Consider the following 15,805-nt stretch of genomic DNA (forward strand, 5'->3'; position numbering starts at 1 on the left):
ACAACATGGTTTTAGGATTAACTGGCTACATACGTACCAGGTGCACCATTTTTTCTGAAACAACTGGTTAAGGATGTAGTAGTACAAAGAGACCTGAATACGTTTGAACATTTAATTTTGGAACATCAACACAGTGCAAAAGGTTTGGCTTTGCAAATTTATGCTTTATAACTTGTAAGACGACTGCTTGCTTCAGTGGGTTGAAGGAGCTCTGGGAACATGATCTGGGAATATCGTTCACGAATGAGACATGGGCAGCTGTTTGGAATTAGATGTCAGCTAAATCTGGCTCAGCATAGGCAAGAGAATGTCATCTAAAATGGACTCTTTGTTGGCATCTTACCCTTTGCATCGAGCACATATTTCAGGCTCCACAGGTTATAATTGTTGGAGAGGATATGCAACACCCAGCTCATATGGGCTGGACTTGTCTAAAGGTTGACATTTATTGATCTATGATCTTTGGTGAGATCTCTGTCTTGACAAGCCAAGCAGTACTCAAGAGGCCACAAGTGGCTCATTTGAACGTTTGGGAAGGGGGGAGAATGAAGGACTGATTTACAAACCTTTGATCACTTTCTTACTATTTGTGACACGAATGGAGATTGCAGATGACTGGTAGGAAAACTTTTTATGCATGAGGCTTGGCTAAACAATTTATGGCACACTGCTACAGCAGAAAAGTTCACTTGTGGATTGAAACTTGGCAAAAGGAAAGCCAAACTGTTGGTCTTGTTCACCATCTGGTACCCGTTGGTGACATACATGGAGGCACAGAGACACACATTGGATATGTCTTGAGCCTTCCTTCTACAGTGGGACAGGGGCTGAGATCTCTCATGGATATCTTGCAGAAGATTCCGCACCTCCCTTCTGTGCTCTTTCTCTCTTCCTTGTTGTAACAATAGGGAAATGGTTATTATATTTCTTTAATGTTCCCAGAGGATGTGAGGGTTCTAAAGTGTGTTTGTTGTTTTTGCTGGCTTTGTTCCTCCCATTCCTTCCTTCTCCATCTTTGTTCTCATTTAGTAATGGCTCCTTGAGTGGAAGCCAGATGCTGCTTCAGCATGTATGACTACCTCTTTGCAGTAATAAACCTTTATTTTGTTATTATTTCAATTACTAGTGGTGGTGGTGGGGAGGTTTATTCTTCACTTGTTTTACTTTGTATTTGTTTTGCTTCCTGTTAGTTTATAATTTTTTAAAAAAGGAACTGGAGTGGGAAAGCAAGAAATAATGCTAGCCTTATATGCAGCTGATGCTCTTCTTCTGATGGAGGTAATAGATGCCTTTGGGAATCTGTTGAGGTATTGAATAAAATAGCAAAAGAATAGAAATGATGTCTTTGGGAACTCCGTTTATATCACCCCCCAACAGTTACAATTGACCCTTCAATCGAAAATTTGAAGCCTTTAAGTGTCTGAGTATTATTATCTGTACAAGAGTATGCATTTCAGTGAGTCTTGTACAGGATAACTTCCCAGTGGATTGTGCCCCCCCCCAGTGTTTAGTTGTTTGTTCCCTGTATGCTAGGAAAATGCCAGCGGTTGTGATTGATGATGTTTGTACAGGGTGCTTATCCATGGGGTTAATATCCCCATTCAGCAGGTCTCCCCAGTCAAGGGTTAACACTCGTATGCATCACACACAATACTGGTGCTCAGTTTTTGGCAAACCGTTTACCCAAAGAGCAAGAATGGTAAAATTGCATTTCCAGTTGTAAAATTGTCTTTTTGGTTGGGAGTAAAGCATCAACACGTTACAAGAGACTTGAATCAGTGGGGGATGCTAGACAGAAAGGCAATCTATTCTTCCCTCTGCTGATTCCTCTTCTAAGGTGTTTTTGCAGGCTTTGCTCCTCCCATTCCTCCCTTCTCCCTGTTTTTGTTCTCAGGTAGTTGGTAAAGACTCCTTGAGTAGAAGCCAGATGGCTGTTTCAGCATGTATGACGTTACCTCTTTGCAATAATAAACCTTTATTCCTTTATTCTTTCAACTACCTGTCTTAATAGACCAGTTATTTTTTGCTCTCCTCTGCAATATATATCTACCAAAAACTCTTAAATCTTTCTGATGAGGTACTTCACTCCATTGCAGACACCACAGATGTTTGTTCTGTAGCTTTACCCTTGACTTTTCTGGTCCTCTGTAACTCTATCTGCTTGTTTAACTTACATGACATTTGAGAGACATTTCTATATTTCCTGCTGGGTGTGGTCTGGTTTTTGTTCTGTCTGATTGAAAGTTGCTCTCCTGGTTGTGGGGCCGCATGATAACAACCTTTTGAGTGTAGAAACTCCAATTCGTACTTCATCATGCTTTAAAACCACTTTCTTCCCCTGATGCAGGCCTGGGAGGTAATCTGTTATGTGTCATGTGGGCAAATCATAATGCCATTAGAAATAAGAGAGGAGATTCTTTGAATTATAAGATTCTAAGTTATTTAATTTTATTTGTTTATTTGATTCCTTATGTGACCCTTATGATAAGGTCCCAGGGTGGGTTACAACAATAATACCATTATAAAACAAATAAAACAGTTACAACCATAAAACAAGAAAAATGTAATTTATTTATATCTATAAAACAATTTAAAATTCCATATATAAAAACAATACAAACAATTAAAATTATATCAAATGTTGACTGAGAAATCTTCAAGGACATTCACAGGGTTAAAAACAGTATGGGAAAAGGATCTGGGTTCTGAAACAGAACAACAGTGCTGGAACAGAATCTGGACAAGTAAACCATTTAAATCCATCTCGGCAAGGATATAGGAAAATTCCATAAAGATTTTGTGTAGGTGGTATAGGACACCCCCACACACAAAGAGTCAGCATCATTTATAAATCACAAAACCTAAGATGTTGGAGAGAGTATGATCCTGTATGCTCATATGTACACATGTGGTGGGTTTGTGATGTGTCAGGTTCTTTCTTTTTTTAGTAGGATGTACATGGAAAGTTAACAAATATTGTCACTAGCAGTGTGGTCAGTTTTTGATGGGGACAATGAAACCTTATTTTTTGAATAAGAGATTTGATTATATTTTTGCTAACAGCAGCAAGATTAATAGTGGCAAAGGCATGGGAAAATTATTCTGTGTCATTTAGAGCTTTGGACACATCAGATTTGGAACTTGCCATTATCAGAGAAACCAACGGTTCAAGTAACAGTTGGACATCTCCTGAAACTCAGGTTTGCTTGCTGTAGTGTAATGGTTTTAGCATCCCAGGCATGTGACAAAAGGTCTTATCAATTGTGGTGTGCCACAGGGCTCTATCCTCTCTCCCATGCTATTTAACATTTATGTAAAGCCGCTGGGAGCCATCATCAGGAGGTTTGGGCTGCAGTGCCACCAATATGCGGATGACACTCAGCTCTACCTCTCATTTAAGTCCTCACTAGAGTCGGCTGTGGAAACCATGTCCAAGTGCCTGGAATCTGTTAGTGGATGGATGGGAAGAAACAGGCTAAAGCTGAATCCTGATAAAACTGAAGTACTGCTTGTGGGAGACAAGGGAAGGTTGGGAAACATCGACCTGATACTTAATGGGGTAAGATTACCCCTGAAAGACCAGGTCCGCAGTCTTGGGGTAATCCTTGACTCCGGGCTGACTATGGAGGCCCAGGTTTCATCGGTGTGCCGAGCAACTTGGGGTCAATTGCGTCTCATACGAAGGCTGCAACCCTACCTTCCTGTACATCAGCTCCCACTCGTAGTACACGCTCTGGTCACCTCTCGTTTAGATTACTGCAATGCGCTCTACGTGGGGTTACCCTTGAAAACAGTCCGGAAATTACAGCTGGTACAAAATACGGCGGCTCGTTTACTTACGAATAGCCGCCGTTATGATCATATTACTCCAGTGCTCTATAATCTACACTGGCTTCCAGTTGCTTTCCGGGCTCAATTCAAGGTGTTGGTATTAACCTTTAAAGCCCTGTACGGTGTCGGCCCAGCATATCTGATGGAGCGCCTCCACCGTCACAAATTGAGCCGCCCTACAAGATCTGCCACGCAGGGCCTTCTCTCAGTCCCGCCAACTAAAGTGGCTAGGTTGGTGAGGACTCGAGAGAGAGCTTTCTCTGTGGCGGCCCCCTCGATCTGGAACTCCCTCCCAATCGATCTTCGTCATGCCCCTTCCCTGGATATATTTCGCCGGGGCCTAAAGACTTGGCTTTTTAATCAGGCCTTTGCAACCTTTGAGACCTCTAATCTGAATCAGCCTTGAACTAAAATGTTGATAAATCTATCATACTGTAAACTTTGTATTGTACTGTACTGACTATATTTATTATTGTATTTTATTGTGTTTTATTGTTCGCCGCCTAGAGTGGCCATTGGCCAGATAGGCGGCTTATAAATTAAAGTTTATTATTTATTATTATTATTATTATCTGTAAAAGGGAAATTGCAAAGAGAATGTTACTGGCTTCTGTGTTGATTTGTATTTCTTGGTTATTTTACTGTATAAAGTATGCAATGTCTTTTTTTTGTTGTAATGAAATGCAAAACAGCAATAAAAAGAGGGATGGAGCAAGCAAAAAAGCAATACAAAGAAAGATAAATTTCAGCAAACACAGAAATTAGAGTGCTGTTGCATTCAGGTCCTACTTTTGGGTCACCAATATGCGGATGACACTCAGCTCTACCTCTCGTTTAAATCTTCACCAGAGTCTGCTGTGGAGACCATGTCCAAGTGCCTGGAATCCGTGAGTGGATGGATGGGAAGGAACAGGCTGAAGTTGAATCCTGATAAGACTGAGGTGCTACTCGTGGGAGACAAGGGAAGGTTGGGAGATGTTGGCCTGGTGTTTGACGGGGTGAAATTGCCCCTGAAGGACCAGGTCCGCAGCCTTGGGGTTGTTCTTGATTCCAAGCTGTCCATGGAGGCCCAGATTTCGGCAGTGAGCCGGGCAGCTTGGTATCAATTACACCTCATTCATAGACTGCAGCCCTACCTTCCTGCTCATCAGCTCCCACTGGTGGTACATGCCCTGGTCACCTCTCGGTTGGATTACTGTAATGTGCTGTACGTGGGGTTACCCTTGAAAACGGTCCGGAAATTACAACTTATACAAAATGCTGCGCCTCGACTACTTACAAACTGTTGCTGCCGGGAACACATCACCCCAGTGTTGTTCGACCTACACTGGCTTCCAGTTATTTTCCGGGCCCAATTCAAGGTATTGGTATTAACCTTTAAATCCCTATACGGTCTCGGCCCACTTTATCTGATGGAGCGCCTCCAGCGCCACCAACCATGCCGCCCAACAAGATCAGCCACGCAGGACCTTCTCTCAATCCCGCCAACTAAAACAGCTAGGTTGGCGGGGACAAGAGAGAGGGCATTTTCAGTGGCGGCCCCCACTCTCTGGAACTCCCTCCCGTATGACCTTCGACATGCCCCTTCCCTGAATGTATTCCGCCAAGCTTTGAAGACCTGGCTCTTCAGACAGGCCTTTGGGACTTACGGGGAGGGTTAAATTTTTACGACGAATAGCCTACTACTCTGTACTGGAACTGTTTTATTGTTTTATTGTTATATTGTATTTTATGATGTATTTTATTATGATGTAATGTATTGTTGTTAAATTGTACGTCGCCTAGAGCGGCCATTGGCCAGATAGGCGACCCACAAATTAAATTATTATTATTATTATTATTATTCCCATCGGTATCTGGCTGACCACTGTTAAGAACAGGATGCTGGACTAGATGGGCTACTACAGAACTCTTCTTATGTTTGTACGAGAGACATAGGGTGCTTCCAGATGGCCTGTTTGAGCATTTATCCTAATCTGCCAGCCGTGGATATTTAATAAACATTCCTTCTGATTTGTTTGTGGGGAGGTTATTTCTTTCTTTCTTTCTTTCTTACATTTATATCCTACCTCTCCTCCAAGGAGCTGAAGGTGGTGTACATGGTTCTCCCTCTCCTGATTTTATTTTCACAACAACCCTGTGAGGTAGGTTAGGCTGAGAGGCAGTGACTCTGCCTCAAGACGAAGTAATGGCCACCAGCTTGGATGGCTTTAAAAGAAGATTAGACAAATTCATGGAGGACAGGGCTATCAATGGCTACTAGCCGTGATGGCTGTGCTCTGCCACCCTAGTCAGAGGCAGCATGCTTCTGAAAACCAGTTGCCGGAAGCCTCAGGAAGGGAGAGTGTTCTTGCACTCAGGTCCTGCTTGCGGGCTTCTCCCAGGCACCTGGTTGGCCACTGTGAGAACAGGATGCTGGACTAGATGGGCCACTGGGCTGAATCAGGAAGGCTCTTCTTATGTTCTTATGACTGGCCCATGGTCACCCAGTGAGCTTCATAGTCAAGCAGGGATTTTAACCCTGATCTCCCAGGTCCCAGTCCAACATTCTAACCACTACACCACACTGGCTAGATTAGATGAAGTTGTGTCAAAGCAAGTGCTATCCCACGCTTTCCAGTGAATTTTCCCATCACTTTCCATTTCACAAAAAGATCCAATCTTTTTGGGAAGTTTGTTTGTGGCACAAGAACTTTAATTTGCACGATCTGAATTTGTCAGTATGTGATTGAATCCCACCCAAAAACAGCAACAGTCTGGAAGCACCCACATACACACCACAACTAGGCCACCACAAGAGTAGCACAACACATTTCAGTTGCTGCAGGAAACACTAGTGTTGCAAACACAAACACAGTGTACATGTGAGAGTGGCTCCACATTGCTGTGGGGGGAGCACATATGTTATGGGTTGTGGACATAATGTATGGATGCAGACATAACACCAATGTATGTGTGTGGGAAACTTCGTCCAGTCAAGGTTACCCAGACACGTGTGCTGGTGTTTAAAGATGAGTGTACAGTCACATGTGCTATCAATGTTTTGTGTTAGCTGTGGAGAAAAACTGGTGTTAACACTAGAGTCCCCAATAGCAAATTACATTGTGTGGAGCTGCCCTTTAAAGTAAACCCTTTCAAAGTGTAAACTGCCTCCAATTTAATTTGGGAAGGTGGCACAACTAAAAACTTTTGTAGCACCTTAAAAGGCTAACAAATTTATGATGGTGTAAGTTTTTGTGAAGTAGAGTCCACTTCATCAGATGCATGCAATAACTAAGACGCTGCAAAAGCAAATGAATAAATTTGTATACCGCCTTTTCTCCTAGAAGGAGCCCAGGGCTGTAGACAACATTAAAAAACACATAAACACTAAAAACATATTTTTTAAAAAATGAATCTGCCACTCTGTTCCTGGTGAAAGTGTGCCGCCTTTGCCAGATATTTGGGGAAACGCTAGTTTGAAGGTGCACCCTGCATACATACCATGCATTTAAAGCAACCCCCTCCCAAACTCTGGGAGTTGTAGTTTAAGGGTGGTGGGAACTGTATCTCTGTGAATGGCAAACTACAGTTCCCAGGATCAGGGACGGGGAGAGGAGAATATGCTTTAAATGTAGGAGGTGTGTGACACACACCCCACCAAAAAAAAAACCCTTGACCTGCTCTCTGCCTTCCCGGCTTTTTAAATAGTTTTTTTTTAAAAGACACCCAACACACTTAGTTATTTTTTAATTGTGTATTTTGAATTTCTTGCAAGCTGATCTGGGTCTCTTTTGATTCAAACAAACACACACCAAGGTGCCGATGATAGAAATGATAATGACCACCATCTGGCATCAAGAAGTCCCAGAGGTTTCTGTCTGGAGAAAACCCAAGGGGAAGACTCCGGCATCGCCCTTCTTGCTTCCCTTGGGACTGAGAAGCAGTTTATAAACAACCCTCGCGGCCGGAGATAAAGAGAAGGAAAATCGCTTTCCCTACAGATGCCGGTGCCCGCCCTGCTGCCTTTTTTTCGCTTGGTAGTAGCCTCCGCTCCCCGGGCGGCCCAGCCCTCCAAACCAATTGGGAAAGATGCGGGAGGGAGCGGCAGGCGGAGGAGGCCGCGAGTAGAGAGCGAGAACTTTGCGCGGGAGGCGGAGGCGACGATCCCTCCTTTTCCGAATAGAGGGAGGCGATCTGCGTCCTCCTTTACTACTCTTCTTCCCCACCCCAATCTTCCTATTTGGTGAAGCCCAAGCTGGTAAAGGAGGACCATGGCGGCAGTGGCGGATCAAGCGGGGAAAGATTCGGAGTAAGTTCGAGCAGCCAGGCCGAGGGGATGGGGGTTGCGTGGGAGAGTTGCCCAGCCGGATAGCGGAGCGTTCGAAGGGTTGCAGGCAACTAACTTTTACCCAGAGTAGACCTGTTGAAGCTAATGGCCAGGGCTAACTTAGGTCCATTAATTTCAATAGGTCAACCCTGGGTAAAAGTTAGTTGAATACGACTGATATGTTGGCGGAGTGACGGCCGGACGGAGACTTGATGCTAGCCACGCCTGGCGACTTGATGCGAGCCATCTCGATGTCGCTTCGGCTTTGTAGCGTTGCATTGTCTTGAAAAAGCCCTGAGCCAGGAAAATCAGACACGCGCCAGATTGTTTTCTTTTTTCATAAAATTGGTGAACTTTGCGAACAAGTCGAGACACATGTTGCCTTCAACATTCCACCCTGAAATACTCGTGATTGCATGTGTACCTGCTCAGAAGTAAACCCGATTGAGTTCTCTGGGGTAACAGGTAAATAGATACTGGATTGCAGCCTTACGAGGGCCAAACTACCGTTGGTGGGAGAGACCCGCAAAGCTGTCTCCCGAAATGTGTTGGGATTTTGTTTTTTACTTCAGTTTTGAGTTTGTTTTTAAGTTAAAGGCGGAAAGAAGGGGGGGGGTGACGCTGCAACTCTGATCCGAGCAACGGTGTGGTGAAAAGGAGTGCTCAACCCTTTGCTAGCTTGCAGTTTTCCCCTCGAAATGATCCTCCCCTAGATGCTTTTCTCCCCTAAAGGAAATAATAATAGGAGGCAAAGAAAAGAGATCTACCTCTCTGATATGGGGATGTATGGAAAAGAGGTGGGGAAAGGGAGAATAGATTTTATTATCATTGTTTTCAGATTTTTAATGTCTAATGTATTTGTATGTCTATTTTGTACGTTGCCCAGAGTGGCTGGATAACCAGCCAGATGGGCGACTAATAAATTCAATAAATAAATAAATAAATAAATTCAGGTAAAACTTCTTATAGCCTTCTTGTTCAACACAGAGATGCATACACAGCCTGGTTAAGAAACTGATGGTTGCTCCCCGAAATAAGATTTGAACCATCCCCTGCATCCCAGACCCTTGCCACCTGGAGACCATTCCTACAAGATTCCACAACCTTATTGTGTTGAGCAGGGGGTTGGACTTGATGGCCTTATAGACCCCTTCCAAGTCTACTATTCAATGATTCTGTTATTATTGTTGGTTTTTGTGCAGGTGCCCCTTTAAATAGGCTTTAGGCCACACCATAACATACCACCTCGTCTGTGGGAGCCTTCCCCACTTCCAAATGCCTCTCCCTCTCATTGTGTCTGACTCAAAGCCTCATTTTTGTATAGTATGTTCCTTAATGTGATGTCAATAATCCATTTCATGCCATTACATTATCACAGGTATCATAGTAGATGTTTGGGAAATTTAAAGCATTTTTATCTCACTCTTCAGCTGAAAGGGCTCCCAGAGTGCCTTGCGGATATAACTGCTTTTTAAAAAAATTATATTTTTATTCAATTTTTCAATAAACAGTAAAAAATACCTGGGACTCACCAACAGTGGAGCCAAGATAAATTCAAAAACCAGTGGAGTAGAAAGAATTTATTCCAATTCAATCATATATGAAATAAGACATCAGTGTACATTGGCAATGAAAAGTGTATGCAGTGCCTTGTAAAAATCAGTTCACTTCAAGGGCTGGTCCATCAAATGCATTTACATAACCTCTCCAAAAAGAGCCATGGATGGAAGAAGACAGCATGTTCACATAACTCAGAAAAGGGATCCACACAGTATCAAGTGAATCCTTTTTAGACACACCCATGACCACCCTGCTATATGCCTTGTGAGGCACTCTGAAAGCGCTATATCGCAGACTTTCATTATCCAGTATTCAATTGCGAGGTCATCGTCTGTTTTACATTTAATCCTTCTGATAATTGGATTTTCTTTAACCTTGATATGGCTACAGTAATTAAATGCTGGTGATGAGGGGTTCCAAAAGGAACTTTGGATCATATTTTCTGGACATGTTCCCAGGTTAAGACTTACTGGAACCTGATTTTAGCAGTAATCAGATATATTACTGAATATGACTTTCCAAAGGATATTTTAGTAACATTTTTCTGTTTATCTTCAGGGAATAATTCATTTCTTGAAAGTGGCTCACATGGCTGTTTACTGTAATTGGAAGAAGGCTAGTCAATCTTCTGTTGATGAATGGATTATATAGCTCTAATGTAATTTGTATGTTTTTATGTTGTACGTCGCCCAGAGTGGCTGGATAACCAGCCAGATGGGCAACCAATAAATAAATAAATAAACTGGGACATAGCATTCATGACTAAATTAACAAACATTTGGTATACATTAGAAGAGACAACAGGATAACACACTTCTACAGAAATGGTCTTTTTATTTTGTTTTGGAACAACACAATAAATAGATCCTTGTATTAGGAGCACTAAGATAATTTTTGTATTCTGTTTTACATTTTCTTTTTCTGTCATTTTCATCATTATTATTTATTTTACCTTTTAAAATGTAACATTTTGCTTGGATTAGTCTCAGCAGTGTAATGAATATTATTGGTATATTAAGTTACAGAGCAACCCTATCTCTAGCTGAGGAGGAGAGGGGCGTAATGCAATGGCAGAGCCACCACTCCATCTGAAACAAAGTAGAGAGAGAGAGAGGAAAAAACCCCACACAAATTCATGGATATCCTATTGTTATTATTAATCATCATCATCATTTATTACCCACCCTTCACCAAAAGGTGCCAGGATGGGTTACAACAATTTTAAAACACGACATTAAAAGGAATTTAAAAACAACATAAAATCACATAATAGGGTGAGTCCTAAAAATTCAGCTCAGGTATAAAACTGTACAGCAAAGTTGCCAGACGCACCTCAATGGGGAGCGAGGTCCATACCTAAGGGGCTGCCACAGAGAATGCCCTGTCCCAGATCAACCCCCCACACACTTCAGAAGATCACAGAAGTACCAAAAGGGCGGTCCCCTGTGCTGGTCTCAACACCCAAGAAGATCTGTAGGGAAGGAGGCAGTCTTTCAGATATTTGGGACCTAATATTAATTATACAGTAATGAAATCAATTCACCAAATTAATACCCCATTATAGTACTTCACCAAATGAATGTTCCTGAGCTATTATGTTAATCTTGTTCTTGTTTACATTTTATTATGATAATTTGGATGCTGGTTCAAAGAACAGTAAAAATGGGAGCAATTTAATCACCAATACATTGCTTATATTACTCTTGTGTGTTGTGTATCTTGATCCGTAACTGGAAAGTATCTGATAACTTGGACTCCAGTCACTGAAAGCTTATGCCATATGTTTTTTATCTTTAAGGTGCTACAAGATTGTGTTATTTTTGCTGCAGCAGACTGACCCGGCTACTCCTCTTTTTTAATATTGGAGGAAGAACTCGCAAATATAATTTCTGCTGTGTGAGTTAGAGGCATAATGTTTTGTAAACAAAATTAATGATACATTTAGGCTACAATATAATTATTTACCTGGGAGTAAGCCCCATCTGTTTCTGACAAAGTTCTGATACAAAGTTCTATATATTGAACTTTGCAGTTAATTTGGATATGCTTTTTTCATCAAACCTATTTTGACTTGAGTTCTTTGTTAACTTTAGGGTTAACTGTCTAACATGGGGGTAGCTGATGTGGTGCCCGCCAGATGTAGCTGAGCTACAACTCTCATCCTTGACCATTGACCACACTGGCTGAGGCTGACAGACATTGGAGTCCAACAACATCTGGAAGGCATCACGTCAGCTACCCCTGGCTGATGAGTTGCTTTTCTTCAAAATACCGTTATTTAACAACACCTTAGTATCTCTGAGTTATAAACTGATTAGTCCCACGCGTCTAATTCTCCTCTTGCCAGCTGTAACTATCTTGATATTTTCTTCCAGTGTTTCTTTCTGTGTTCTTGGCCCAGTATACATACCCTTTTTTGAAAAAAATAAAAAAGCAGTCTTTGCATTCCTTTTTAAGAGGCTAGGCACCGTTGTAAATACTTTCAAGTGATGTTAATGAACTTCTCATGTTGTACTTTTTGGGTGTATCTGCATGGAGATTTGGCTTATAAAGTTATTTTAAGTCCCATTCTGTATATCATTTGTTGTCCTGCTGTTTTAAAATACCAGATTATCAAGGCTGCAATCCCAGATAGCCCTTTATGCACAGCCTATATACAACCTGAGCTCTTGAAATTTTTTACTGCATTTGATTGCCTGATTCAAGCTGATTTTTGTTTGAAATCGGCCTTTCTGTTCAGCCAGATGATTGGCAACAATTAAAAATACTTTAAAATAGCACCACTTGTTTGCAAAATTCATCCCTGTTTGTCCATATAGATTGTGACCCAGGTCTTTATAATTTTGTATCTTATTCCTGTCTCCTAGTGCCCATGTTAGCTTTTAGAAGAGTGATCTACATAAGTGTACTTCAAATTTTGGGATTTGTTTTTTTACAGAAGATCAATTAGTCAGCCAGGTATCCTAGGCTAAGAAGATATCAATTCTTATACATTCTGATGTCCTTTTGAGCTTAATATGTGCATTGGTTGCAGCCCAAAGCTACATATCTTTCATTTTACAATGCATATCATGGGTATAGTGACCCCTGATGCCTGTCCTGCATGGAGCACATTTGCTTGAGATGGTTTGAATATTACAAACAAAATGCAAAGTAGTTACACAGTGTTAGGTATGGGACAGTCCACCTTTTCTCTCTGAGCTCTGAAAAACAGTGCAGTGCAATAAATGAGTGAAAATGCAGGCCAGAGTTTTGCGAAGCCTTGATTTAGTCCATAGGTGAGAAACCTTTGGCCCTCTGGATGATGCTGGACTGCAGCTCCCATCATCCTTGACCATTGGCTGTGCTGGCTGGGGGTGATGGGGATTGGAGTCTGGAGGGCCATAGGTTCCATTGCTCCTGATTTTTTTTATATATATATTCCTAGGCTGCCTTTCTGGACAATGCCTGTCCAAGGTGGCTTACAACATGGCCTAGTTGCCAACAAGGCCCATCCAGATGCATTTGGAAAGCTCCCAAACATGGTTTGAAGAAGGAAACCACTGTCCCCTATTCTTGAACTTGACTTCTGGGATGCTGAGCTATGCAGACTTTGAACGTAGAAGTTCCACTTAGTTATCATGGTAGTTCTTCCACTTTTGGGTTTGTGCAGGAAGTGTGCCTCCAATTTCAATTTGTGGGGAAAGTGTCAGAAGCCTAGGAAACTCTGAATTTGTCCCACTACATGAGGCACATTTCATGATGTCGAGATCTATGTCATGAAATGTACACCCTGTAAATATATTGATGCTGTTATTTTGTTGCATTAGTGACCCATGGGGAAATATATATTAGGGACCCACACCTTTTCAGAGCCAAAAAAGACGAGACATTTGTCACATAGCTTGGTCCTCATTAGTTTTCTTTCACAGATACCTGGGGGTGGGGTGGGGGTTTCGGAGCTGGATTGGGACCATGGTGTAGGAGTGTGGTGATCCTGTTGAAACTCTGGTTGAACTGTGGAATACAGAAATTACCCGGGCAGTTGACATGATTGCTCCTGAGCACCCTCTCCTGTGTAGAGCTCATACGGCTCCATGGTATACCCCAGTGCTGAGAGCAATGAAACAATATAGGAGACGGCTCGAGTGCAGATGGAGATGAACTCCTGGTAGATGCAATTACACACTGGTAAGTGCCTATGGTAAGCTGTATTTAGGGGCAGTGAGGGCAGCAAAAAAACAATATTTTGCTGCCACTATCAAATCATCAATCTGCCGCCCAGCAGAGCTCTTCATAATTGTCTGGGGGCTATTACACACTAGCTCCAAGGACGTGGTAGAACCATCTGATAGCCCACTGTAATGAATTTACTAGGCACTTCCAGGATAAAATCTTTAGCATCCACCAGGACTTAGACTCCAGTGTTATAGCAGGTGAATCAAGCAAGGTATCCAGAGCACAGCCTTGTCCCGATTTCTTGGATGAGTTTCAGTTGGTACAGCTTGAGGACGTTGACAAGGTGCTTGGACAGGTTCGTGCAACCACTTCTGTGCTGGATCCTTGCCCTTCTTGGCTAATAAAAGCTAGCAGGGATGGAACAGCCAGCCGGGACTGGGAAGTGATTAATGCCTCTCTGTGAGAGGGTGTGGTCCCTGGTTGCTTGAAAGAGGAGGTAGTGAGACCACTCCTGAAGAGACCTTCCCTGGACCCAGAAAATCTTAATAACTATAGGCCAGTGTCAAATGTTCCATTCCTGGGCAAGGTCCTTGAACGAGGCCAGCTGCAGACACTCTTGGATGAGACCGATTATCTGGATCAATTTCAGTTGGGTTTCAGGCCTGGTTTTGGCACGAAAACAGCCTTGGTTGCCCTGTATGATGACCTCAGGGGGAGTGTGACTCTGTTGATTCTCCTTGACCTTTCAGCGGCTTTCGATACCATCGACCATGGTATCCTTCTGGGAAGACTGGCTGGGAGTGGGAGGGACTGCATGGCGGCAGTTCCACTCCTGGGGTTCCGCAGGGGTCAGTTCTGTCCCCCATACTGTTCAACATCTACACGAAACCATTGGGTGTGGTCATCCAGAGCTTTGGAGTGTGTTGCCATCAGTATGCTGATGACACGCAGCTCCATTTCTCCTTTTCATCTTCAGGTGAGACTGTCAATGTGCTGAACTGGTGTCTGGCTGTGACAATGGACTGGATGAGGGCTAATAAACTGAGGCTCAATCCAGACAAGACTGAGATGCTGTTAGTGGGTGGTTCTTTTGACTGGATGGTGGATGTCCAGCCTGTCCTAGATGGGGCTGCACCCCCTGAAGGAGCAGGTTCGTAGCTTGGGGGTTCTCCTAGAACCATCTCTGTCACTTGAGGCTCAGGTAGCCTCGGTGGTATGGAATGCCTTCTACCAACTTTGGTTGGTGGCCCAGCTACACCCCTATCTGGACAGGGATAACCTGGCTTCAGTTGTCCATGCTCTGGTAACCTCCTAAATTAGATTACTGCAATGCGCTCTGTGTGAGGCTGCCTTTGAAGATGGTTTGGAAACTGCAGCTTGTGGAAAATGCAGCGGCCAGATTGGTAACAGGGACCAGACGGTTCGAACATATAAAACCGATTCTGGCCCACTTGCACTGGCTGCCTGTATGTTTCCGAGCTCGATTCAAGGTGCTGGTTTTAACCTATAAAGCCTTACATGGCTTGGGACCACAATACCTGATGGAACACCTCTCCCGATACGAACCCACCCGTACACTACGCTCAACATCAATGGCCCTCCTCCATGTACCTACTTGGAGGGAAGCTGGGAGAGTGGCAACAAGGGAGAGGGCCTTCTCAGTGGTAGCCCCCAAATTATGGAATGATCTTTCTGACGAGGTGCGCCTGGTGCCAACACTCTTTGGCGCCAGGTTAAGGCTTTCCTCTTCTCCCAGGCATTTTAGCATGTGTTTTTAAATTGTTTTTAAAATACGTGTTTTAAATTTGTATATTTTTAATGCTTTAATTGTTGTAAACTTCCCAGAGAGTTTCGGCTATGGGGCAGTATACAAATGTAATAAATGATAAATAAATAAATAAGAGTGGCAAAATGGATTTTCCTCCACCTCCTGTGGGCCAATTTTGA

At 42.9% G+C, this 15,805-nt stretch overlaps 1 protein-coding gene across 5 annotated transcripts in view; it reads left to right on the plus strand.

Moving 5' to 3' along the window:
• Positions 1-415: 415 nt before the first annotated feature.
• The window catches only part of LOC133388367 (stimulated by retinoic acid gene 6 protein-like), a 60,899-nt gene continuing 45,509 nt past the window's right edge, over positions 416-15,805 (plus strand). The window contains exon 1 of one of the 5 annotated variants that reach the window (XM_061634350.1): positions 416-618. In XM_061634350.1, the coding sequence (XP_061490334.1) occupies positions 599-618 (20 nt within the window). In that variant the 5' untranslated portion in view covers positions 416-598. Of the gene's footprint in view, positions 619-7,747; positions 8,123-8,427; positions 8,606-15,805 lie in introns of those variants that run through there. The other 4 variants (XR_009763787.1, XR_009763782.1, XM_061634343.1 and 1 more) reach the window with 4 other exon arrangements.

The sequence above is a fragment of the Rhineura floridana genome, chromosome 1 (assembly GCF_030035675.1).
Source record: "Rhineura floridana isolate rRhiFlo1 chromosome 1, rRhiFlo1.hap2, whole genome shotgun sequence".
Classification (NCBI taxonomy): Eukaryota; Metazoa; Chordata; class Lepidosauria; order Squamata; family Rhineuridae; genus Rhineura; species Rhineura floridana.